This window comes from Melopsittacus undulatus, chromosome 11 (assembly GCF_012275295.1).
Source record: "Melopsittacus undulatus isolate bMelUnd1 chromosome 11, bMelUnd1.mat.Z, whole genome shotgun sequence".
NCBI lineage: Eukaryota > Metazoa > Chordata > Aves > Psittaciformes > Psittaculidae > Melopsittacus > Melopsittacus undulatus.
This window is the reverse complement of record NC_047537.1, coordinates 1638628-1665011: the sequence shown is the minus strand read 5'-3', so window position 1 is coordinate 1665011 and position 26384 is coordinate 1638628. Positions and strand designations below refer to the sequence as shown.

The 26384-nt window shown below is 39.7% G+C and overlaps 1 protein-coding gene across 1 annotated transcript; it reads right to left on the bottom strand.

Moving 5' to 3' along the window:
* Positions 1 to 1376: 1376 nt before the first annotated feature.
* On the bottom strand, positions 1377 to 25666 carry CAMSAP1 (calmodulin regulated spectrin associated protein 1). Its single transcript, XM_005146300.3, has 17 exons — positions 25504 to 25666; positions 16933 to 17195; positions 16586 to 16747; positions 15672 to 15752; positions 11237 to 11378; positions 10569 to 10708; positions 10377 to 10473; positions 9806 to 9983; positions 9370 to 9461; positions 8576 to 8660; positions 5818 to 8254; positions 4431 to 4567; positions 4135 to 4343; positions 3946 to 4048; positions 3479 to 3594; positions 3145 to 3263; positions 1377 to 2847 (listed from the first exon to the last, which is right to left on the bottom strand). The coding sequence occupies exons 1-17, from the start codon at positions 25664 to 25666 to the stop codon at positions 2545 to 2547; spliced, it is 4827 nt and encodes a 1608-aa protein (XP_005146357.2). The 3' UTR covers positions 1377 to 2544.
* Positions 25667 to 26384: the final 718 nt, after the last annotated feature.

The window sequence follows — 26384 nt, the reverse complement described above, 5'->3', positions numbered from 1 at the left end:
CACACTGCAGCAGGAAAAATCAGGACCTGATCTAGCACAATGATATCCAGGATGATGTCTTCTATTCCAGTCCTTTCTACGGGCAGTGAGATCTCAGCCTGAATGAAACACAGTAAAAAGCACTGGGATCACTGATTTATTCTTTCTTCAATCTACACACAAGGATTAGGTGACTGGAAAAGATTCTTGTACAGTCACAGAGAATTATTCCTGCACTAGAAAAGTCTATAGCCTTGGGAATATAAACTTCACTTCTATGCAGCTCAGATGGATGCATTAGGAAGCTTCAACAACCAGCTCATTTCCAGATTCTAGAGGCACTTGTCTTTACAAATCACAAGGCTGATATTGAAGAGCCCAACAAAGGAAATCCTCTTAATGCTTCCAACCCTCTGTCACTGACTCCACAGATCAAAGGAAACCCACCAGCCACATTCGAGAGTCTGAACTGATGAAATAAATCCTTAATGAGACTGTTAAATTACTTTCCAATTGCCTGAAAGCCTTTTGGCCAAGTTGTTGCAAGCTGCAATCAGGGTCAGAAGAATGAAGCTCTTGTCATGAAGTTATTACAGCTACTTACAGGTGAAGCACAAGTGAACATAGACCAGCACATCTTTAAAGCGTTATTAGTTCTTTGAGGGGATGAGGTGTCACAACAACAAAAGTACACATGAAATAAAAAGGAAATCAGTTAATGGTTTTTATTAAATTTCAGTGTTTCATAAAATAAATATGGTATATAATATCAAACAGTGAGAAATAAAGCACAAGCATGAAAAGCATGGTAACAAAAGCTACACTCATGACTGTGTTTAATACTTAGCACTTTAGAAACCATAAAGCCTTTAAGTATTTACAAGCAGCAAACTATCTAACATAATTTACAACGTTGCAGCAGCCTAGTCAAGGAGTACTGGAAGGGGAAAAGTAAAATGGAGAGACCGCAATGGAAGACCTTCACTTTGCTCTAGCTAGTCAGCACTTTATTACGTACCCTATTTTCCCCTTATGTACATAACTCTTTATAACTTCCATTATTCTCAGAGCTTAATAATTACACTATAACGCTCAGTTCACCTCTAGGATGGTGCAGTGCCTTCTGCACTGAAGACATACGGATTCAAGTAACACTTCAAATAAAAGTAAACATGTGCAAACCAAAGTTACAAGCCTACATGACCCCCAGGTAGTCGTGTCAAACCGGATGGCGCAGGTGTATGTTAGCTGATTAACTTAGGTAAAAGCTACAGAAACCTACTCTGAAGTGTGGCTGGGGCCACGAATGAGAAATGGGAGTATGAAAAGAATGGAACTGAACTGTAAGTATACCCTGGTACCACAGACAAACATTTAATCTGCTGAAACACAAAGACTTTTAAGGTTATAACTCAAGGTTTAATATTTCAACATGAAAAGAAATCCAAAGCCATTCGACTTATTTGGGGTTCCGAAACAAATGCAAATGTCTCTGTTTAAAAACTGCTTTTAAATGAGAAAAACAAATCAATATATATTAATATCTCACCCAAAATAAAAAACATAACACACCCTTCATCTTCGAGCATGCTGCTCATTCAGAATAAGGACAGGACAAAGAAGGTAGAATTACATTTCATGATGTAATAAAAACATTAAAATCTGTGATCATTAAGTGCACCATCGTACAGGAGTAGCGTGCTCAGAGTGGAAATGTTCTATACCTACCAGATTCCATCTTTATTAAAGCAAACAAATCTTTAGGACACTACCTGAAACTGAAATCAGTAATGACTGTGCTCTGTTCAGCTCGCCTTAAGTTTCAGTCAGGCATGTTGCAGCTGGTAGCACCTGTAGTACGCCTCTTCACGATTGTATTCCAGAGATCTTTACATTTGTGAACAACTTGGTTTATAAAAGACTGGCTTTTGCAATCCTTGCAATGCTTATCCTAAAGAGATACTGCGAGTAAACTCTGTTCTGAGCAGCACAAGTTGGGGGCTTTGTTCAGAAATCTGAGCTGGACTTAACGTTGGCAGTAGATACAGTACAACAAGTTGATGTATTAAACAGTTCCTCAAAAAAGTCCCAAAGGAAGGTTTCCCTAAAGACTGTTTAAAAAACCAAACCAAACCCAAAGCACTTCACCCAAGATCTGTTCAATTCTTCTACTGAAGTTCAGCACTCGCCAACTTTAAGAGTGACAGGAGAAAGGAGGGAATGAGGTGGAGAGGAAACGGAACTAAGTTATTCCCAATTTGTACCGATGAAAAGCTTCAAGTAAAAGGAAATCCACTTGTTAAAGATCTTGCTACATGCACAGTCCCTCATCAGTTGAAAGCCACAGTAGTTAGCATTGGGTGTAACAGCAGATTTATTTATTATTCATAAAAAACACTGGCAATGTTCCTTCATTCTTTGTAACTTGCATCCACGGTTTCTGTTTAGAAGCTTCTTAAAAAATGTCTATGGTTCTGCACATTTCATACCAAACTGGAGGAAAATGGTAAACATGTCTTCTTTCGATGCCATCCCATTCAGCAATCCTCTCCCCAAAACTCAGTGTCATTTACGAGACTGAGTCTTCTTTGGCACTGCAGGTCGCTTGGCTTGCCACAAGTGGTTATGAATAGTAAGAGCATCCACACTGACAGACATGGTTTTGGCTGGAATCACGTTAAACTGTTTTCTGTCCGAACTGTACTTATAAAGTTTGTCAATCATTTTCTTGGTGATGCTCTTTGGCCCTGTTCCAGTCAGCTTGTAGATTTCTTCAGTGTCAGGATAGTAGCAATAAAGTGCTCTGAACTGGCAGCCAGCATCACGGAACAAAATGATGTAGTGGTTGGCATCACATTTTTCTAGTTCCTGCATTAAAACCCAAACATACACATAGATTAATACAGAAGCTTTCACCATAAACACGTCAAGCTTTAAGTTTTCACAAATAGCTGAATAAGTGTTATAACTATGATTTTCAGTCCTTTTATAAGCTTATGAGTTCAGCTCTTAATCATGCTTCCCACAAGTCCATACAGTCAAGAGAAATGAGGGACCCCCAATGGAGGTACTAGGAAATGGCATTTGCTACAGCATATCAGCAGGGTTATGAAATGAGCATTACAGATACATCTTATTGAGTGCATTAATAATATTGTATTGTACCTCTAATATTGAATTCTTATGTGGTTCATTCACTTTTCCAGCAAGACAGCAATGAGAGATTGCATTGTGAATAATATGTTTGTTTGATTTGCTGCTGGGTTCCTTAAATAATTTTGGACCTAAGGAAGATAAAGAAGTAAAAATTATTTGCCTTACATTTATGAGCATTAAGATATTCATTCAAAGTGAAAACCAGAAAATCCTTCACAATATCTTAGATATTAAACAGAACAAAATACACTTCAACTTCTCAAAAATAAATGTGTCACATCAAATACATCACAGCTTTTTAAGGCCTGCTATTCATCACAAATGCTCAAACTGAAGCAGTCACCTGTGTATTCTGCCACTGAAGCAATAGAAGATGCAGTTGAAGCATTCTCCCAATCTCTTTCTGTGTTCCTGCTGGGGTTTCTGCTCAGTATTGGTAAGGACTCCATTGATTCAACTCTGGGGGGGATGGAATATAAAAAGTTGTATGATGTGATTTTGGTTTGAAAAATGAACCCTCTTAAATGAATTCACCAGTTGCTGGCTCCGAATGGAAGAGCCCATAGTCCCTTCTCCTCCCCCAAGCAGCCGGATTATCCCTGCTCAACCATCAAAGTGAAATTCTATTCTTCCACTGGGAGAAAACAAAACAAAACTGCAAGTTTGTACAGAACATGGGAGTTGGCAGCCACATAAAACAGGAGATGAATTCGCTACTTACTGCTGGGCCTCCATGCCAGCAAACTGGAGCCAACAACACTGAATCCCAACACTACTGAAAAAATACTCAAGTTAAGCTTAGTTTTCTACCTCTGAGACGGCGTCCCACCGGAGTGCACACTTTCAGGTTCAGTTGTGGCTGCTGAGGCCAATGACAGGCTGGAACCAGACTGAGCACTGCTCAGATTGTCAGCTACAAAATGAAAGAGAATACGTGAAATACATTTTGTTAACGTGGGTTTGCGGACTCAGTGAGAGCAAACAAATCACAGCTCTTACGTGTGGAAGAACACTTTGTCCCTGAATCACTGTAAGATTCTTCACGATGGACTGACTTAGGCCTGGGTTTTTTGGGCTTGGATTTGGGCTTGCCAAGCCCTTGCTCCTCCAGAATCTGCTGCTGTTTTTTCCTTAGATATTCTTGCTTGATAAGTTCTCTTCGGGCTTTCTCTTCTTCTTTCCGTATTCGGTCCTCCTCAGCTTTGCGACTAAAAAGCAAACATGTTACATTCAACATATAACACCTCTCCTCCTCTTAAAGATAAAAAGAAGTATTCCTTTCTGGATGTCATTACCGAGCTTCATCTCTTTTCTGTTCAACTTCAGCCTCCAGCTGCTGTTTCCGAATCCGAGCCTCCTCAGCCTTGCGCTGCTGCTTCAAGAGGAACGCTGCACGTTTCTTTGCGAGCTCATCTTCTGCTTTCTGTTCATCCTGTAAAATAGAGTATTTTAAAGAATAGAAGAGAATATCCTAAGCTGGACATCACACTATTGCTGATGGTATCAGGAAGATTTTAGGGAAATATAAGTTGTTACTTTGGGAAATCTTTACATTCTGATAATTGCCGACTGTAAATCAGAACTGTATTGAACTGTTTGTGGCTCAAGAATAACTGAAGAGACAATTTCACTGTTCCCTTAAGACAGTGAGAAGAGTGTCACCTTCCTCTGACTTGTTTTGAAGGATGCTTCATCACCACAAAAACTTCAAGAACTGCAAATGACAATGCAACTACCATGTGGGCTAGGACGGATGGCACAAACCATCCCAGCATAATGATAACCTCGGAGTCAGTCAGTATATAATCACAGTGTATAAAACAAGAAGTTAAATTCAAGACAACTGAGACATCCCAGCTTGACTTTCCTGAAGGAGAAGTTAAAAAAGTATCCCCATGTCAGCATATTTAAGGTATTTACAATAATCATTGCTAAGCATAAATTAAGATACCAAATGTTCTGTCAGCAGTTCTGAACTTCAATAGGAGAATGCATGCTACCTAAAATATATCCAACCCAACAAGAAGAAATAGCACTGTCCCAAAAGCCCATCAGCTTAACAACAAGCCTTTCTCCAAGTGTGAAATGAGAAAAATTACTTCAATATACTTTCATTGTGAGCCCTGTACACTACTATTGTAAGACAAAACCAAAAGCTGCATGGAAAACAGTCATGTCTTCCAACAGTGCACTGAAGCATCTAATTTTTCACTTGCATCTACAGCCATACAACCAAATTCTCTGTTGGAGCCCTTCAATATTAGGCTGCTTAAAATCTGGGTGCAAATGCCAACCTCCCTCCCAGTTCAGACTCCAGTAGGTTTTCCTAGATCTCTGGATTCTGTCAGAACTCTTTCTTTCAGCTGACACTGGTTCACAGGAGCAAATCCTGCCCTTGCATTCTGCGATCCCTTTGTACTATATCTTAGAAAAATCTATGGGAAGGGAGATAAGCAAGGTTAATCCTTGTTCCTAGTAAAGTTAACACGGATTACATACATTAAGTCAAACCCTTTTCTTCTCCACAAGCAGTTCTTTCCCAATGCAGTTCTTTAAATCCTAATATTGCAACCAAAATGTACTGTGTTCCATCAGAAGACTGAAGATTGAAGTGGACTAAAACACTTCTAATGCTGGGCAAATGTGTAACAATAACCAAACATAGAAAGGTAATATATTTACCTTGAAGAAAAAACCCACACCAGACTTCTGGTCACCTTCACTAATCATATCTGTAGAGCTATCCGGGTTTTCAAGTTCTCCTTCATCTGGAGCTTTTAAGTCAGACAAGTCTACTTCAATGAGATTAGCCTTGCTCCTCAGTGGCTCGTCCACTGGGACATTTTCTTTTCCTGAGCCATCAGAAGAATTCAACCCTGCTTCCTTGAAGCTGTTATTCACCTCCTTGCTCATTTCAGATATAATATTTGCATCTTTGGAGGTGGAGAGAACAAGTGCCCTTTGATTGCTCTCATCATGAAGTCTATAGGTATCAAAGAAACACTTCTCTTGAGAAGCACTCCCAAGATCAGGGCTACTTTCCAAGCCAATTTCTGTTGGTGTCTTTAACAAGCTATTGGATGGAAACGGTCTTAAATGCGGTAGGGTGTCTAGGCTTTGTGTTGGGGTTTTAACACGTGTTGAATTTTGCTGTCTGTCTTTACTGACTTTCAAATCAGATGGTCTCCCTGACCGAGGGCTCCTTCCTTGACCAAACCGAGGGGGTTTACGAAGACTGTTCATTCCAGTTGGAGAGAGGGGCTCAACAAAGTGAATTGATGGTTTTACTTTTTGGTCCTGAGAGTTACTTCTGGTTCCTGGTGTTGGCACTGTTGGAGATTTCATAAGTAGTTCCTGTTGCTGAGAAATCTTCAATATAGCCTGCTGAAGTGTACTGATTGTTTCATTTAGCTTCTCGATAGAAAGATCACATTCATTTATATCCACTTCAGTAACATTGTCTTCTAGGAGGGCAACAGAAATCATTTTGCTTTTCTCCAAGTCATGTATAGCAGCAGAGTCTTTTGCTTTATGTTGCTCAGCAAAAGCGAGGCTTTCTTGCATTTTTACTTTTGTTACTTCAGGAGAATCGTTGAGCATTTCTTCTCTTTCGTCCTCTTTCACAAGAAACTCCTCAGATTTGGAACCCAAAGAAACTTCATCTAAGTCTTCACCATTGTGCCGAGAATATTCCTTTGCAAAATGTTCTGGTTTAAGAGGCTGGGGACCATCGGGAGATTTCCCTTTTTTAACAACATGCAGGAAAGCTGCCTTGCCTAATTTTAGTCGCTGCCTTGCTGACAAGGCTTCCATCTTCTTCTTCTGAGCTTCTATTGCCCTTCTTTTCTCTTCCAACTGCATATGAAGCTGCACCAGTTCAGAAGCTAAAAGATTAACGTTATCTTTATTCTGCCTGTTGGGGCTTTGTTCTCGCTTTTGTTTCCATGTGGTCAGTGGTGCTGGGCAGCTTTCTGATCCATCTGGTGTGGTCTTCTGTGAACTACTTGTGCTGGACTTTGTTTCATAGCTGTTAAGTCTCTGAAGCTTTCGTTCAGCAAAGTTGGTCATTCGGACACTCCCACTAGTCATGGACACGCTGCTAACTTGAGATATTGTACTTAAGCATGGGCTGGAACGTCCACTGGCATCATCCTTGTCTTCATGTTCTTTTACCTTCATATCTTCTTGCAGTTTTGCAGATTCTTCCTCACCAATGTATTTAGCAACTATAGGATGGTCATCTATGACTACCAAATCCTGTTCAGCATCTTCTATGTCTAAGAGATCTGAATCCGAATCCTGTCTCACCATAGTCCATGTAGTATCCGCAACATGTGAATTGAGACTTTTCACATAGCTGGCATTGACTTTACTTGCTATGTCATCATCAGATTTAGCAGCATGAAGAAAAAATCCTCCAGTGGATAGTTCCTGAGGAGAAGGATCTAGACTGCTACTAGCCAATGGTCTGGAAGCTTCTAAACCTCCTTCCACCATGGCCACTGAATCTGCAGTTGCAGGGTCTGCAACTGGAGCGAAATCAGAACTAGAAATTGGAGTAAAAGTCCTGTTGAGGTCATGCTCACCATGACTGCTATTTGCTTTCTTGCGGATCAAAGACAAGTGTCCTTCATTTAATCTTTTTGTTGTAAAACTCCTTTGTTTCCCTTCCCCACATTCATCCTCTTTGTTGATGATCTGTTTTTCCTTTGCTGGTTTTAGAACAGCAGGCATTAGAGGCTCCAAATAAAAACTGTCTGGTTTGCTTTCTGAAGTCTCACTATTTGTTTTTGGAGACCATGCAGATGTAACTATGCTGGGCACCCTGGCTGATGCATTCTGCAATTCCACATCAGCACGGTTTGGCCTTTCTTCAGACCTGATTATTGCAATAAGCTCTTCATCCTCATCCTCGATTTCAACATTGTTCAGCAAGCTCTTCCCATTAGTCTTCATGGATGGAGGATGGGGCTGGTTTTTTGGAGTTACATTAACGATGTTTGAAGCAAGGCTGTCTTTGCTGATTGATCTAGCCAGACTAATGCTATCACCAGACCCAGGATCCACATCAGTACTGGCAGAATGATGAAGAGCAAATGGTGTTGGCTGAGACAGAGGCCTAGAAAAGATAAGAACATTCTAGTCATGCTTAGGCACAAAAAGTTATAACTTGTTCAAATTAAGGACTTTGACAAAAACAGTAACAATTTCTGCTTCTTTGCATCCTTTATCAAAAGTGACCAGCAATACTAAATAGCAACTTAAGATTTGTGTTTAAAGTCTTTTCAATTGCAAGCTTAAAACCACTCATCTCTGAAAATGTAGTGAAAACTAAAGTGACTCTCAGTGCAGTTCTAAGGAAGTGATACCACATCGCTACAGTGCCTGTCACAGTATCCTTTCATTAGGCAGTACTGGAACACTTAAATACATCTGTTACCTGGGTTTCTTATCTGGCCATGCAAGAATTGAACCTCGTGGCTGCCCATCAACACGGGTCAAAGAATTAGAACGATGTCGATGACCTGAAATACATATTTTAAATTGTTAACAGTTTAGAAATGGTCTTTAAGAGAGCACTTTGACTTTATTTAAGAGCAAACATAATAAACCCTTTCACCAAGAGATGGCAGCAGCAAACAGATCTGCTGAAATAATAACCAAAGACAAACAAAGCCTGAGAAAAAGCAGGGGAAAGTAACGACATCCACACATCTGACTGTTGGCTTTTCAAAGATCAAACTGTTCAATTTGCCTTCTCTGTCATGCCCCTGACATTTAAAACGTCCTCACTGCCTGTTGTTAGAACTTAAGAAGTTGGAATGTTTGGTTGGTACCTTAGCTGAGCATCCCTGGATAAGTATAGGCCCTAGGTTTTTGGTAATACAAAATGTTTAGTGAAAACATAGCAATTCCTAGAGTGAACTATCGTTCTGGATGACAACTGTTCTTCCTAAGACTTGGCAAGGGGATTTCTCCTTTCTTTTCACAGAATTTACATTATTAGTGTTAATTTCTTGCACTTGGGATTCTGAGAAAGAAGCTCACTTGTTTGAGAATACCTTTTAATGCAAACAAAGACGATTTACTCAAACTCAGCATGCTTACCACCTGGCTGACTGCAGTTTACTTCCACTTTAGCTCATTCAAATATATTAACTTACATTTTTATTCATTACTCTGTTGACACTGATGATCATTGCTGGTTGAAATGCAAACTTAAGGTAGACTTACCAGGGCTGTCTTCTTGTAAAGATTTTTGTTGCTTTTGTCTCAGAGGAAGCAGTGGATGGGAAGGGCTAAAAGCAGGGCTTCCTCCTTTGCCACTAAGTCAGAAAAGGAAATTGTCATTACTATATATATGGCTAGTAAAGATGAGCTGCTTGAACAGTTTTCATGTTTTAACAGCCTTTTTCAAAGCAGAAGTTAGACTAACTTCTCTGTCATGTAATGGTGACATTAACTGATGGGGTTTATTGGTATTTGCCAAACCAAGATCAAAACAGCACAAAATGCTGCTCTGAACTTGAGAATTGAGAATATTTTAGAGACTCACTGCACAGAACTCAAATTCACTCAGTTTGTAGTGAACATTTAGCAGCAGAAATTACAGGTTATCCAAATGGAAGCGTAAGTTGAAGATTACTAAAGAACATGAAACCAGACTTACAGATAGTCAGGCTCCTCAGGGTGCAGGTAGTATCTGCTGCAAGCTTCAGAGCCTGCCTGAGCTGCAGGCTGCAACTCTGCTGGACTTGTACTAGCAGGGCTGGCCATGAAACTGCGCTTGGTCGCATTGGAAATGGGAACAGGCGGACGACTGCTCTTCTGCTGCAACACTGCTTTAACTGTGCATAGATTTATAACATTAACACAACTTATACTGGTCATCAAAACAACAAAACAGAACAGAACCTTTACACATGAGAATGAAAATTTTATGACAATTCTAAAATGAAACTTTAGGCACTACTCTTTATCTAATGTATCTTATGGTGAAGATAACGGAAAGAAGTTACTAGTAAGTAATAGTGGGCTTAGGGAAAAACTTATCTATCTCATTCAAAGAATTAGAACTCAAGCGGATTTAGAACTAACTTTCCTTCTGTTTTTACTGCTTTTGAAGATCTCCAGCAAGCAGAAACAAAACTCCAAAGGAAACACCGCTGTGCAACAGTTCCATTGTAATGCAAGGATCTTTTAAATAACATGCTAACATCCACAAGGAGTTAAAAACTTACCATCTTTTATTTCCTGAATATCTCTTGGTTGTACGAAGTCTGGTTTGACATTCTCAAACCACCAGAAGAGTTCCGCAATGAACACCATGACATTAGGCTAAAAACGAAACAGGAAAAACACACCTCAGTAACAAAACCCTTGTGATTTACCTACATTTTAGTTTAAAACGTATCCTTCATTATGTTTCTTACCTTTAAAACCAAAGGGGCATATAACATGTCCTCCAATGTGAGGTAAAAGCATTTGTTAAGATACTCATTTGAGAATTCTCTCAAAAGTTGAATATTATAGAGGCTGTCTGCAATTGATGTTACCTCCTTCAAACAAATATCTAGAAAGGTGAAAAAGGTAAGTTACAACACTACAATGGTTTTTTAGCAAAGAAACTCATGTTTGCAATGCTGAAGAGTGACAATTGCTGAAGAATGGAGAAAGTATTTTACAATCTAGATTCTATCATGTCAAATTATGTATTCCTACAGAAGAACATGAGGATGATCAGCTAATACAGTAGTGGATAGGTACTCCTTTTTTATGGTCCACTGAAACCAAGCTTAGTTGAACAAAGAAAGGCATATCACCTAGGTATGTTAAAGGATTATTTTGTAGCTTGTAATATACAGAGCAGAGCCTTCTAAATGCAGTCAGTAAAAAAACAAAATCAGAGGTTACATCTTAAAATACACTGAGGCAGATTCCATGTGACCCAACTCTTCACTCGCTGTATTCCATGTGACTCAACTCTAACTTGCTGTATTCCACTACTTATTAGATGAGTTGCATTTTCACTTCAACTTTCTAGTTCAACTTTCAAAGATTAAAGAATATTTATTGATATATTTAAGCCTTTATTACATACCATCCAGTTTCATTTGCTCTGGACAATAATAGTGTATGACAGCCAGAAGAGCAGCACCATCACTACCATCCTTCATCAAATCTTCAAGCAGAGGGAAGTAAGGGAGTTGCCTGCTTGAAAGATGGTCTCTCCGGTAACGCACCTACCAAAAGAAAACAAGTGATCATGCAATGCTAACAAACAGGAAGGAAGAATGAAAAAGAAAAGGAATTAAGCATTGAAACCTCTTTACAGTGGATCCTTTATAGCATTCTGCTTTAAGTCAAAAGCAATTTACAAGCTTACTTTTCCCTCAATGGAAGCCAATTCTGCAGAATACGATGCTTCCCTTTTCATCACTCTCTTGCATCTGGCAGCAATCCATGCTGCTGGATTCCTAGCTTCATTCCCACATTGTAACTTATTGCAAGCAATTTAAGTCAAAAATCCTTCCACAGAGATGCATGAATGCAGCAGATCCAAAGAAAGAGACACAATAACTACATGAAAACACTTAAAGCTTGGGAAAAACAAAACAACACAGCAAAAGATAATTCAGGCAGGCTAGTGATTTCTCATACATTACCTACATCCACAGACTTGTCAGTCCACAGACAGCAAAGCTCTCTCAGAGATATTCAGAACATGATATGTCTGGCAAGCCAGCCCACAATATGGATATCGTGCAAAAGAAAAGAACATGGCCTTTTCCAAAAAGCAAGGGGAGTAAGTAGAGCCTTTAAATCAATGGCAAAACTCCCCTTGATTTCACTATAGATCAAACTCTTGTGCAAACCATCCCCAAACCCTCACAGAATTTGGAGCATAGCTGAACAACAGCTAATGCCAGTCAACTGGAGAACAAATCTTGGCATTGCTTCTTGCAATTTGTGCAAGAGAAGTTTTAGTGTTGATGTTCACTAAGCACCCACATGCCGGCTAGGCTGGAAGGTTGTGTCTAAGCTCAAGCAGCAAAGCAGTTGGGCAAGCAAAAGAACTACAGACTACAGAGGCTAGCAGAAATACCTTACAGAGTTGGGAAAAGACTCCTTTTACACGTTAGTGCATTAATATCACTTAGCATTTAACAAACTATCTTGACTGATGTGCTGATATACAGAGAATGTATTTAGTTGTCAGAGGCAAGCTGGATTTTATCAATGGGATCATAGACTTCCCAGGACAACCTGGGAAAGCTCTACACAAACACACACATACTCATATGTGTCCATGTAGGATAACACAGGCTGAGAAGAAAAATCTGCTCAAAGGAAAAGTCACACTCAGAGCACTAAGCAGCAGTCAATTCATTTTGCAGAGATGTTATGTGAAGCTTCCCTGGCAAAGGCATCTCTAAAAGCTACCTCTATATGTTAATGCTATTTTCCTGTCCTTTCACCAGGTGCAAGCTACTTTTTTTTCCCCAGCCTGAAGCACTCCACAAATATGTAATGGAATGTGAATCATACTGTACCACACGAGCATATTCCACTGGTTCCAGCATGCAGTGCGATAGGGCATGCATCAGATCGGGCTTACACAAAAAGAAATGGTGAGACACACGACGGTGGTTATTCAAACAAGAAACAAATCAACTGCATTAGCAACATCCATTATGCACTGGAAATGTGGTCATTAAGGCTGATAAAATAAGTATGGACACTAAGGTGAACTGGTTAGCTTAAAAGGTTCAGCACTTAGATGAAGGAAGCACATTAAAGACAAACTTCAGAACTTTAATTCCTCTTGTGTTTAAAGTAGATACAAATATTTCCTTCCCAATAGGCTTAAATGGAATTTAAACTAACTACAGTCAATACTGAGAACTAGAATCCCTTGTTTATTTTAGCTTTGGTGAAAAAAGCATAAATTTATCATCAGAGTTTTTGTATGAACTTAAATTAATTCCTTATTTTTCTCTCAATTATTCTTTTCTTAATCATCTTAAGTCTTTCACACTGAAAACTCTGAATTCTTTCTTGTATTCTGAGTTTTGTGGTTTCTTCCTTCTCCTCCACCCACACATACAATGTATGCCATCTGTATGCACGAAAGTGGGGGCTACTGAAATACAGACAACTTTATATTTAAAAACTAAATAGATCACAAAAGAAAAACTATGGAAGTGACACAGTCTGACAGCTACTATGGAGACTGCTAAATCTGTCAATAAACCAGTATAACCTCACTGGTAGTGGACTAGCAGTGAGATAACCTCTATTTATTCCTTCCTTTACCACCAACTTGGTCAATGACACCCTTGCAAGTCATTTCCATTCCTGTAGCTTCTTCTACTCTCACCCAGTTGTCTCTGAACAAAACATAAACCTGCTAGGCTTCCTCGAAAGGCTATCAAGTATGTCTCAAAAACAGATGTGGCCTTTAAGCACACTAGAATGTAAGTGATAAGCACTAGGTCAACACTTCATTACACACAGGTCATTAAAGAAGGCTGGAAGCCAGGTTTTATTAAACAGCAGATCTCCACTTGCAATTCCTTTATTTCAGATATTTCAAGTTTTTACTATGGTCCATACATTTGGCTCAAGCAAATAAAGGAGTAAAAGGCAGAGGAGTGGGACTGAGCAGAAACTGTGCCTGATCACACCTGCCTTTTCCAAGCACAGTGCTCTTCAGAATCTGCAAAGAGACAACAGCTCTCATCTTCCCAGGGGGAAAATGAAAACATCAACTCCAAGTGCAGGGAAAGGGTATGAGGCTAAGGAAAGCAAAGGAACACAGAAAAATCTCTGCAAGTAGGTATAAAACCAAGAAACTCCGTCAGAAGGAAGGAGGTTTGGGTACCAGAAGTATAATTTGATTGTTTTTCTGTATATCTAGTGGAACTGATATTCACTTGTCACCATACAGAAAATAAGTATTTTCTTCTGATACATAGACAGCCTTTCCTCCTCCCATTATGGCAGCATTTATTTAGCAAACAACTCCAGCAATTACTGTAATGGATCCAAACTGGTTTGTCAAATTTTCTACCCCCACCTCAAGTATTCTCACTTTGACAGATTTACAAACCTGTGCAAGAGCCTTATTTAATGAGCTCCTGCAAAGATCTGAGTATCTGAGCTATGGATTCAAAGACTAAACAACCATTTAAACCGACCAGCTTTTATATCACCTTGGTGCTATGATCAACTGCTTACTTACAACAATAGTAAATGCAACCATTTCAACTGTTGTTAATTTGCTAGCTTTTTTGCTGCTACTCCATATCCCTCACTCCTGCACTGTGCAAACGATTTTGAAGTGATTATGCTGTATGCTGTACAGTATGCAACAATCATGTTATGGAAACTAAGCCTGATGATCCAAAAGCTCACAGGTTTTTTTTCAAAGACCATCTAAGAAGCATTGTAATGGAAGCAAACACTCTGAAGAAAGCTAAAAAGCCATGATTTTGTGGATGACAACTGGTGTAAAAGTAGTTCACTTACAGGTACTAATTTCCAATACCATTTGGAAGGAGACTGCTCAGGAAGCAAGGAAAGGAATGTAGGAATAGGAAAGGAACATCAGCAATGCAAGTTAAAAGCAGTAATACTTAAATGCACTTCAGCAATAAACACTTTCATATTGTAGAGGGGTTATAGCCTAGAAATCTAGATTTAAAAATATTAAAATGAGACCCAAAAGTCAATAGAATCAAATAGTTAAAGGGATCCTCAGACTGTGCATCAACTTGTAAATGAAACAGCTCTTTAGTCCCTTATTGTTGAAGAATATTTTACATTAAAAAGCACATGAAAAACCTTTGCCACTGACACAAAAGTTAAATCACTTGTGCCTTGTTCACGTGTCACACTTTTATCCCCTCTACACAGCAATGCCAATTCGAGGAAAGAACACAGCAGCCTTCTTTGAGGCTTCATTAAATCATAAATTAGGAGCTCAGTTACTGCACAGTATATTTAAGAAAGATCTGGTTTACATTCTCCAGAAATGAAAGTGTTCTTACTTTGCAATGTTAGTGCATTGTGATATAATTTCTAGGGAAAAGGGTGGAAAAAACTACAAACACATATAACATTTGAATGCCAAGAGTATGGATAGAACTTGAATAAGCCTCTGAATACACATTAGACATTTAACCCATGCAAAATGAATATGTCCCAAGAGCTTTCAAAATATATAATATATATTTTGTGCTGTGAAAGCTGAGTCATATTTATTACCCATGTAAAGCTGATACAAGTTATTTTAAGTTGAAGCAAGTTGGTTTTGTCCAACTGAAACTTAAAGTCAGAAGATACCAGTGGGCTTGAGAAGTAAGGAAGGGCACTGATGATAGACAGAGAACAAACTGCATGCACAAAACCTGAGGAGTATCAATGACTGGACACTTGCTGCTTCTCTAACAAAAAAACTATTGAGATATTTATATTTAAATCCATTAACCATCAAAAAACAAAAGTCACAACTGAGGACAACTTTGGGTTACCTTTTGGTGTCCTGGACTTTCTATTAGCTGCTGTTTTAATTTAATCTCTTTCTCTGTGATCTCTCTCATTTTAAGGTTCACCTAAAAGGGCAGCAAATAGTAAAGATATTAAAATACACCTGAACACATTTCAACAAGTCAAATTTTCTTCTTCTTCCCCTTATTTAATGGTCAATCCATTCTACAAACATAAATAGAATAATGTGTTACAACAGTTTTCAAGACCAACACACTTATTAGCAGTTGTTATAATCACAAGGGAATCCTGGCTTTGCAAAGGAGACATACTTTTTGGAATGTGATCTGTTGTCACTCACAAGGGTTTCAGTAACAACCTCTACCCTTTGCAAAGTTTCAGTATTTCTGTTAAATGTATTCAAGTTAGGCAGAATTAAGTCTATTCTGTTATTTAACATGAAACGATGCTTCACCTAAAAAAAAATCCCAAACCTCACAGCAGCTTGTCTAAAAATAAAGAACCCAATTTCTTCATATTCCTAATTTAGTTCTTAATTATCTTCTATGTTTCAAAATTTGCCTTGAAAATTTTACCAGCTTTAATACAGCATCTCTAAGAAAAAGAAACTGCCTTTCCCTGCTAGTTTGATTCTCTTTCCCAATGCTTACAGAAACCTTGGGAAGCCAAGCCTGAACATGAAATTAGAAAATGTTGCAGTATTAAGGGAATCAAGTACCATCAATAATACTTTGTATTAGGAGAATATTATACCCAGCTATCATTGGACTTGAGGTAACAACTAACAATGCAATAATTAAAGCAGTTCTCTTCACCCGAAGTGGAAAAGGTGATAAAACTGTCCAGGTAAAGATGGAAGGAAGACACTCAGCAGAACCTTTCCAGAAATCTTAAAGGTAACAAGAAGAAACAGACACATTTCTCAAAGTAAATTTACCTTGTTGATCCAGAAAACCATTGCATCCTCCAAATCATAGGGCAGTTCTTTTGAGGCACTGAATGTAGAGAAACGCTTGACACTAGCGACCACCTTTTCAATGCTGATCATTTCCACAGTATAGGCCATCATCAGAGCATCAATCATTGCCATATGAGAACTCTAAAAGAAGAAAACAATGAGCATTTAAAAAGAAAATCTTTAAAAACATTATATATTCTAACTGTATTTAAAATGAAAGATTCCTGAGGTTAGTGACCTAGAAATGAAGAGCTCTTTGTTCCATTAACTATTTTAGACAGTGTTAAATAAAAAGAAGGTGATTAGGTGGATTTAATTAAGCTAACCATTTTGATTGGTGCACAGCCCAGATCAGATTCAGACACAGGTGTATCATCACTCTCCATGACGTAAATCCCTTTCCGAGACAGAGCCTGGATCACTGACTGGTGTCCCTGCAGAGCAGCCACCTGATCGCCCTTCAGGATGAGGCTGCAGACGCGGCAGTACAGCTCGCTGGACAGCAGCAGCTTGATGACGGGTGGTTTAATGTGTTCTTGCTCATACTGATCAATGTAAAACGGGTCCTTCAGCTCCTCTGGGACGTTATCTGGAACAACAAAGAGGTTTCAACAAGTGGCACCAGCTATAAGCAGCAGTGAATGTTTTTAGTTTAATACAGAGGCAGCGTATGAACAGAAAAAATACAAGCACAAAAAACCCCAAACATAGGTAAGTCTGGAGTTTCATATTGCAAATGGTTTTCAACAGGTCTTTGTGCTTAAACTTTAGTTAAGTAAAGCACATAGAATCACCCGTTTGCTTTCTCAAGAGACTAGAGTCCTTTTCAAGCAAGCACTTCAACATGGACACAAGTTCCTCTACACATCTCTAGTGGTCTCCTAGAACAAGACCCAGCTTACTCAGCATAATACACTATCACTTCTACTGATGAGTGCAGAGTATTTTAATTGTTATTTGGAATTATAAATCATTTACTTCACTCACAGGCTAAAATGCTCTGTGTATCAGAGAGGCAAAGTTTATATCTCACCAAAGTGTACAGCAACTTCAAGTAATATCCCAAAGCATCTGTGCACAGCAGTTAAACAACTGCAAGGCTCAGCCACCAATTCTCAAACTGGCAAAGAAAATTAAGCCACCCATTCCTTGGTTCTAAACTTCTCCACCAGGTTCTAACCCTCACAAAGGCTTACACTTTGGCTGCTCATCAGCACAGCTTCACAGCTGGCAGGAAAGAGGCACCACCAACAACTAACATTCTGATCGCTCTAAACACATCCGAGACATTCTGAATCCATACATTGCTAGCTGATGTGCTGCCAACATTAAAGGTTATGACACTACAGCACATGGCAAATGTCAATGGATCACAACAGCTGAAGGTAGAAAAAATGGTGTTGTGAGCAATAGTTTCTTGGTATTATTGAAAAGACATAAATCAAGTTAAAAATAGATATAGCCCAAAATAAATGTTTCTACTCATCCTCAGTAATCAGACTAGAAGCTATTGATCTTTATAATAGCCTGGCAGTAATAATGAGTGTCTTCAACTCCAGGAAGAACACTTTCTAGCCTCAAGTGTGTTGTCTTAACAGCAGCCCAACATTTCCTCATTTCCAAACATCAGATTCTATCTTATGCTATCCAGTCACTCTGAAGATCTTCCCCTGAAGTCACTTCAACCGTTCATTTAAATATGTACATCCCCAGTTAAAAGAATTATTAATTTGGCAGCATGTTTACTTTTCATTCAGCTCATTTGCAGAATAATTAAATCTCCCCATTCAAAAGAACCCTCCCACCCATAGCCTATCTTTGAACTGCAAAACGAGCCACACAGGATTTGTGTAGTGCAGAGCATGCTCGTGAAGAAGAGAAACTGAGACAGAATATTACCAGTTACATAGCCAGAACACATCACAGATAAAAACATGCAATAAACCAGTGTTGGTGTAACAGCTCTGACTGTCACTCAGACATACAGCACCACCACCCCTGCTTTTCAAAAGGGTAAGCTCTTTGAAGTTCTTTAAAACTGAGATCACGATTTTTCCTTTATGTGACATTGACTGCTGTGATACACACACCATATACCAAAGATGGTTGGAAGAGACACAATAAAACCCCAGTGGCACCACAGAAGTTTGTTAATGTGGGTGTCCATTTTTAGGAAAATAGAGAATAAATTCAAATATTTTTAATCTTCTTAACATTAGGCAACCTAACCTAAAATCAAAGGCTGATGAAAGCTAATTCATTGTCATTTCCAGGAGAACTAGAACTTCCATTTCTAAAGACTGAGGAAAGATCCAAATATCAAAACCTAAAGCAGCTCACAGAATTCAACATTTCAGCCACCTTACAAGCAGCTGAACCTTTAAGAGTCAAGGATACATTGCTTCTGACTAAAATGATTTGTGAAAGGGAATAATAGGATAGTAGCTCATGAAATATCCATGAAGTAGTACACTTCTGGCAAGAGCATCAGCACCACTCCGAGTTTTAAAGGCTTTTTTAAGACAAAAAGAAAAATGCAAATTCAAAATGTCTGGAATCTGAAGTGCTCGGATGAGGGTTTAGTGGGAACATCTGCCCTCCATCAGCTCCACAGACCCCTGCTGAGCAGGGTAACTGAGGTGACTGTCTGAAACTGCACTGCAACACTGGACAAAGAACCCTGAAGCTGCACCAATGCGGATGCTCTCCACACAGCCCACTGCACCAGCAGACACCTCACGCTGCATCTTCTTCAGGTCCCTCTTCCACAAGGTAGACTGATGATTTTATAGACTGTAACTACAAAAAGCTTTCTCTCCAACACTAACATACCCCTAAGGATATAACCAATCGGATCAGGTTCTTTACACATGCTATTGAAACAGAAGAGGCTATTGGAAGATGAAGCTCAGCTCCCTGGGTGACAGGGGCAGTAAGACCTCAAACATGAATTTGCATTTAAACTAGCAATATTTTAATGATTTTAAAAGCCTTTTCTAGCAATAAATGGATCTAGGTCTTAGTGATGAGATTCCATGTCACAGAAACCCATATATTTTTTAAAAATAAATAATACATCTTATATCTTGGCTGCTGGTCTTTAGTCTGAGGGTCCAGCCAATAGATCTTGAGATCTTTCTCTTCTATAACTAAAGAACTCTCTAACTTCATGTTTCTGACCTCCACATAATGGCTTAAAGACTGAACGGATTTAGACTGACCAGGATTAAAGATGGGTGAGGATAACTTCTAGTACCAGGATACCTTGAATACTGTCATAAGAAGTTCTTCATAAACATTAATCCTCCCATAATAGCAATTTATTTCACTGTGAACACTTGCTCAGTTTTATATTCTACCTTAGTGTATTCAACACTTCCGCCTGCTAAATTTGCCTATGTGAGACAGAAAGGAACAGTTTTGTAACTGATCTCATGTACTAACCAAAGGCCCACAGAAAATTTAAGGTATATAACACACATTCACATATTAACTTTATTTAAGTAATATTCCAATTTACTTCCTACTGGACATAATCACACTACCCACGGCTCATTTCAACAACCCGCTATGGATACACAAGCAGTCACCAGCATCATGGAGAGCTCTTCTCCCCAGATTTTAATGGATCAGAGAAACTCCAACAGTGTCATATGCTTTTTGCTTGCCTCGCTACAGAATGTGTCAATGCTTTTCTTGAGGACAATGTCCCTGTCTTTCCAAGCCCCAGTTTCTGTAAGCATCTTTTTCAACACCTTACTTTCATGACCTATAACTGAACTTACAGGTTAGAAAAATTCCATTCATCAATGGAATATACATTAATGCTTTGGAATTTGAAAAAATCAACAAAAAAACCCCAACTTCTGAGCAATTAACTTCCAAGCTGTAGCTACACACATTTCTGATGAAGCAGTTTAACAGCAAACCCAAACCAATTAAACCATATTAAAAGGTCTTTCATGTTACTATTCCATCTTATCAAAAAGCTTGCAAACACCTTCTGTTTTTCCTTATGTGCTTTCCTAGTTATTATCCCAGGAAAAAACATTTGCATCAACTTCGACATAAGCTTTACAGCTGCCAGTTTTAGACAAACTGAGGTGCTCAAAAGACAAAAGCTTAAGAACTACCAGTGGGTTTATACCTGATAATCAGATCTGTGAAGGCATTGGTTGTTAATTCAGTTTGTCTAAGTTTCTGTTGAAGAATTTACCATGCTACGCTCCGTATCAGAGCTGACCGGATCTCTTTCACACATGGACTTTATGTACATTTCATTACCCAGTTGCATCCAATCAGCTTCTTATAGAGCAAAATGCTCATTTTTGCTGTTTCCCACACTTACAAAAGCAAAGTAATAACATAGTTTTTCCAAATTTTAGCAGCACAAACTCTCATGTGCTCTTGCCCCACTGCAGATACATCTCTACCAGCTATTTTTATGAGATGGTGACTCAAACCTAAGCCATCATAATTCCTCATGAAGCCATTCTTTTGGTCTGCTCTGTCATATCCATGAGTTCTAGTCTCTCCAAATGATGTCAGTTTCAAGTATAAATCACTGTGTACAACAGAGTTTAGAGGATTACAAAAACAACTTCACCTGTAACCATCAGAGGCAATTATTGCCAAATCCTCCTCTCCTCACTTTAGGGTATCATCTCACTGACCCAAACCTGTTCAAAGACAACTACCTGATTATGATTTGATAAAGGAAAACACAGCAATCAGAACAAATTTGACTTATCCCTTGAACTGGAGAAGTGGATACACCCCAGATCTTATTTTACCTCCAGAAGCATGAAGAACTGGTTTCACATGGAAAGGGAGCCAAAACATCCTGGTAAACAGAACGGAGCTTATTCAGATTCTGAGCAGGATTTCATTAGTATCAGTATCTGTTCACAGAATTATTTAGTACTGCATGGATGTCTGCTAGCTACAGATCATGTGCAGAAGCTCCATATTCTCAGCAACTAAGACCATCTGCATTATACTAAAACCATTCTATGCTGGCTCTCATTGCAGAACTGTACTATACTGCTGTAACACTACACGTGAACATTTACATACAACAGGCAGGAAAAACATGCTAAAGACTTTGTACACCGCTGGTGAGAGTGACTGCACTCTCATTATCATATCTCTTGATCAAGCATAAAGCCACAAACCTGGATGAAGCAGAGAGACAAAGTAACAATTATGGAATTCTTCACCGCTGTAAACTTCACACAAGTAACATCCAGTGTTCATGAAATGGCATTATTAAAGAAACTAATGTTTAACTGTCAAACATCTGCAAATTGTAACAGCTTCCTTAATGTATTTTTACCATATTTTTACCCCCTGAAGAAGCAGGGATCCCAGGAATTCAGGCAATTTAGCCCAGGAAACATGCTCACCCTCTACCAACCAGTAAATGTGGGTAGCTATTACAGTACTGTAAAACCTTCTTGAACAGGTAAGTATGAAGTACTTCAAAGACCAAAAAAAGACACAACTTGCATTTCTCCTATAATGTATTACATTAGTCCTTGGCTCTCCTGCCTGCATCTTGCCAAAGGTCTTGAGCTCATGTTAGCATTAAGTCTGGAAACAATGTAAAGCTCCTTGGTGTAATAAGTAAGTAAAACCCACCAAGCCCATTTTGAAGAATTCAAATTTTAGACAGATTTAAACAAGCAACAACATTTGTTATTGAAAGGGTAGGAAACAGCCCACTTGCTCCCAGCAAGCTGCAACACTGAAAACCTCCCATATACTCTTTCCATATCTAAATTTTAATATCATAACCGTGATGATGGGAAATTATTTCCACGCATAAATTAATGCTGTACTAACTAAATCTGCTGAGAGATCAATTTTCTCATTGCCATTAACTATTTTTCCATGTTGTACCAAATGAACACACTGATTTTGTTCACCCTGACTGCTGCTACTCAGAGCCCAAAGGGAACAGCGGCACCAAAGGACCAGGTCTGATCCCCCCAGCTCAGCTCTGCACAGCACATAGTCCTGATCCCACTTGGCAATCTGGTTCATTCCACCGACTGTGAAAGAGTGTTCTCTCCCACGGACAGCTTGCCAAGCCTCTCTAAGCCTCCCACACTCACCTCCTGTGAACTGAAGTTCCACAAACCCAGCAGCACCCTTGCTCCTCGGTCACTTAAACATAATGAATTGTATTTTCACACTGCTGCAGAATTCCTTAAAGTGCATGTTTGGCTCTGATCAAGGTTTGCTGATGAAAAAGATCATTCTGTTCTAATTAAACTCTATTCCCTCAAACTATTGTCTCAGCTAAATGGACTCTATAATCTTTCAAGAGCATAGAAGGTTTCCAGATCCAAGTACTCCCAGATTTATCTGGAGAGATGGATGACACTGACTGGGGAAACACCTTCCTCACAGCATCCTTCCCTGCTGGCCTCTGGAATTCAGACAAACAGTTATAAGACCTCCCTCTGGAGTCCACCTGTACCAATCAGGCATGCATCACATACAGAAGGAGCTATGGGCTTCCAGAAAAAAAGCATCCAGCCCAATTCCTATGCAAGAAGAGGGACTGCCTCACTAGCATGATTTGTGTTGAAAAGAGAAGGTAGCTGTGCTCTGTTGTTTGGCTACCAACATTCTCTCTTTTCATGGCCAGAAGGGGAAAAAAGGAGGAATGCATCATCAAATGAAGTACAACCCAAACTAGGACTTCAACTCCAAATTACTTGTCATGCATGCTCTCAGTAATTTGTCCTTGAGAAAACAAAGAAAGGATAAAGAATTTTCCTGGTTAAGTGCCAGCTTAGATGTGGAGAATTCAAATATCCTTTCATGTAAATACAAATAACAGTTTCAGGTAAAACCTGCAGCGATGAATGACTTCTAGAAACAGTCTACACTAGAATCCAGATCCTGTTTTTGACTATTCCCACACCTCACCATGAGTTTAGCCTTACACAGATGAAAGTGAAATCCAGGATATGCACCAGCATTTGAAAGATTCAGGCACCAAATTATGTCAATTCATACACCCAACTTCCAAATCTAACATTTCAGACAAACACTCTTTACTTAGCCATTTGAAAGCAGTTATTGAAACCCTATCAGATAAGAACTACTCCAGAACATAAGAGTGTTTTAAGATTATAAACAAAGAAGCATTTTTTTCCATCAAATTGAATTGCTTGGTAGCTGCCCAAGACTCACAGAGCAACATCCAGTACGTGAAAACAAAAACATAACCCTAAGAGATGACAAGCATTAAGTTCAAATCTTAGTCAAAATTATAACCACATACAAAACCTTTTTAAACCCATTTCCTTATGAATTAAAGAGGCTTATAAATGTCTAAGTATTTTGCACTGCTATTCCAGAAGTAATGCTCAAGTGCCTAAGCAGACTTGCTGCTAACTGGTCCAAGAGATACAGACACAACCTTGCATTCTGAAGCCCCAGAAGACAGCACCAACAAACACAAGGCCATGAAGCTTTCTCTGCAGCACAGGATCCATGCCAGTCTGTTCTAGTTTAGGATTAGCTTTCTTTCGAAACAAAGTCATAACATAAACAGTGTGTCTCCATGGCTGGAATATCCATTTTATCTCTGATCACTAAAAAAGTCTTCAGGAAATGTTACAAACAATTCCAGTCACTGAAAAATATTTATATGAGGAAATGCCTGCTAAGATTTTTAAGTTATCAGTGTTTTACTAACACCCTCACAAAATTCCCACATTTTTAAATGCTATCTCATAAACGTGTGGTGGTTTTTTGGTCTCTTGTTGCTTGTAATGAAATACCTTTGCTAACACTAAACATTAGAACCCCACGATTTGCTGCTTTCTCCACTACCAACATGATGAGAACACTGACAGAGCTGGCAACATTAAGAAACAGAAGAATTTAGAAAAATATTCCACCAAGGCTTAATGTTTCACTGTAAGAATGGGCTGCTTTAGCCTTGTCACAAAGTAAGCTAGTGCTAAGCCATTAAGCATATTATGTGTTTGGCGAATTAGACTTAGATTATCAGGGCTACCTCATTTTCCAAAACAAGATTCTGCACGTTTTTATTATGCATTTTCTGCTGGATAAACAAAACTCATCAGTATTCCATCTTATTTCTTCATAATGAAGCTACTTAAAGTCAAGAAGCATCTAGTGACAATAATCCAGAATAGGCAGACACATCTAGTGCAAAACAAAAAAGCAGATTTCGGTAAATGCCAGGAAAATACTTTACAAATGGAACTCCAAGAATCTTATTTTTCCAGGTTTGACTGTAAAGGCTTATGACAACAGAAGGGAAAGATGAAAGATGAACTCTATCACCTACACCTTGCTGTTTAATGTCACAGAACATAAACTGTACCTGCTCATTCAATGCTTCTTTTATATAAAAGAACATTGCTGATCATAAATATTTATTTTTAGCTCATTTTGAAACCAAAACCACAATCTGACCAAACCCAAAAGTCTTAACTGATCACATCAAGGGTGTCAAGGTCCTAGCATCCACTGGCCAAGATGACAAGCCAAGGAAGCACACTAAAGCTTTCACAGCATGGAGGGGCTTGGGGCCTGCAAGCAGCAACATACAGCTCTGTGGAAGAAAGCCTACGTGGCTAAAATGAGGATTTAAACAATTTGAGGTCTGAACTCTTCACAAGGGCAATCTGCGAGCGTTCACCATTACGTTTGCTGATTCAGGGCATCTCATATAGTGCCATTTTTGCTGTCGAAGATGACAGGAAACATAGTGTTACAAAGAACTATCATATTATTGTTATTTAAAACAAAGGTGATTTAAGCCCAATTCAATTACTTCTGGAATGGCAGGGGTGACAGAATAAACAAGAACAAAACCAAGAATGACTTTCTGACAGACGTGATCTTACCTATTCCGTAGGCTTTAGCACAGATCCATTGTAGATTAGCAGCTATTTTTGCTCTGGCTGAATCATAGAGCTCCAAAGGGACAATCTCAACTGCACTATCTGCCAGGGCATCCATTTTTCTTCTGGTACTATCTCCACCCACACGAACATCAACATCCACCATCTAAAACAAAACAAAAGACAGTGGACTTTTACACGAGCCATTTCTCTCATTGCATTTCCAAACCACAGCGGAGCGGAGCTGGTTGAATGGGATCGCGGGCACACGTTATGCCAGGCACAATGCGGTGGGATGCACACCACAGGCCCGACATCCTTCAGGGATAGTCACCGAAAAGGCTTATTTAGCGATTTGAAATCCACTTGGAAATCAAAAGACATCCGAGCCCGGAGCGAGCATCGTTGCCTACGGAAGGCAGGGATTTGCGCCCAGCAAGCCCTCAGCCGAGGCTACGACCTATTGAAAGAAGAAAGGAGCGGTCCCATCACCTGCCGCCCGCTGTAATAAAGCCAGGCCAGGGCGCTGCCTCCCCCCCCCCCCCGCAGGCCCCGCCACCCCCCGCCGCCGAACAATGCGGGCAGGTACCGCAGGCCCGAGGCAGCACCTGCGGCTCCTTCCCTCGCCTCGGCCGGAAGAAGCAGCACAGGTTCCTCGCCCGCACCCCCATCCCCGCCGGAGAGGGGCAGGGGGCCGGCGGCTTCCCCCTCCCCGCCGCGGCCCAGCCCGCATCCCCGCCCCCACCCGGGAGGAGGAGGAGGAGGAGAGAGGAGGAGGAGGAGGGAGAGGGGCGCAGCCCACCCGGCGCCGGGAGCCGGCTCCGCGCACGGCAGCCCCCTCACGCCCGCCCGCCGCGGCCTGCAGGCCCCGCCGCCTCACCTTG

Bases quoted from the DNA above. Each gene is read 5' to 3' on its own strand.
- CAMSAP1 (XM_005146300.3), bottom strand. From the start codon at position 25,666: ATGGTGGATGTTGATGTTCGTGTGGGTGGAGATAGTACCAGAAGAAAA. The intron at 15,753-16,585 runs GTAAATTTACTT...CTGCCCTTTTAG, and splicing joins TGGTTTTCTGGATCAACAAG to GTGAACCTTAAAATGAGAGA. The intron at 9,984-10,376 runs GTAAGTTTTTAA...ATCTATGCACAG, and splicing joins TATTCAGGAAATAAAAGATG to TTAAAGCAGTGTTGCAGCAG.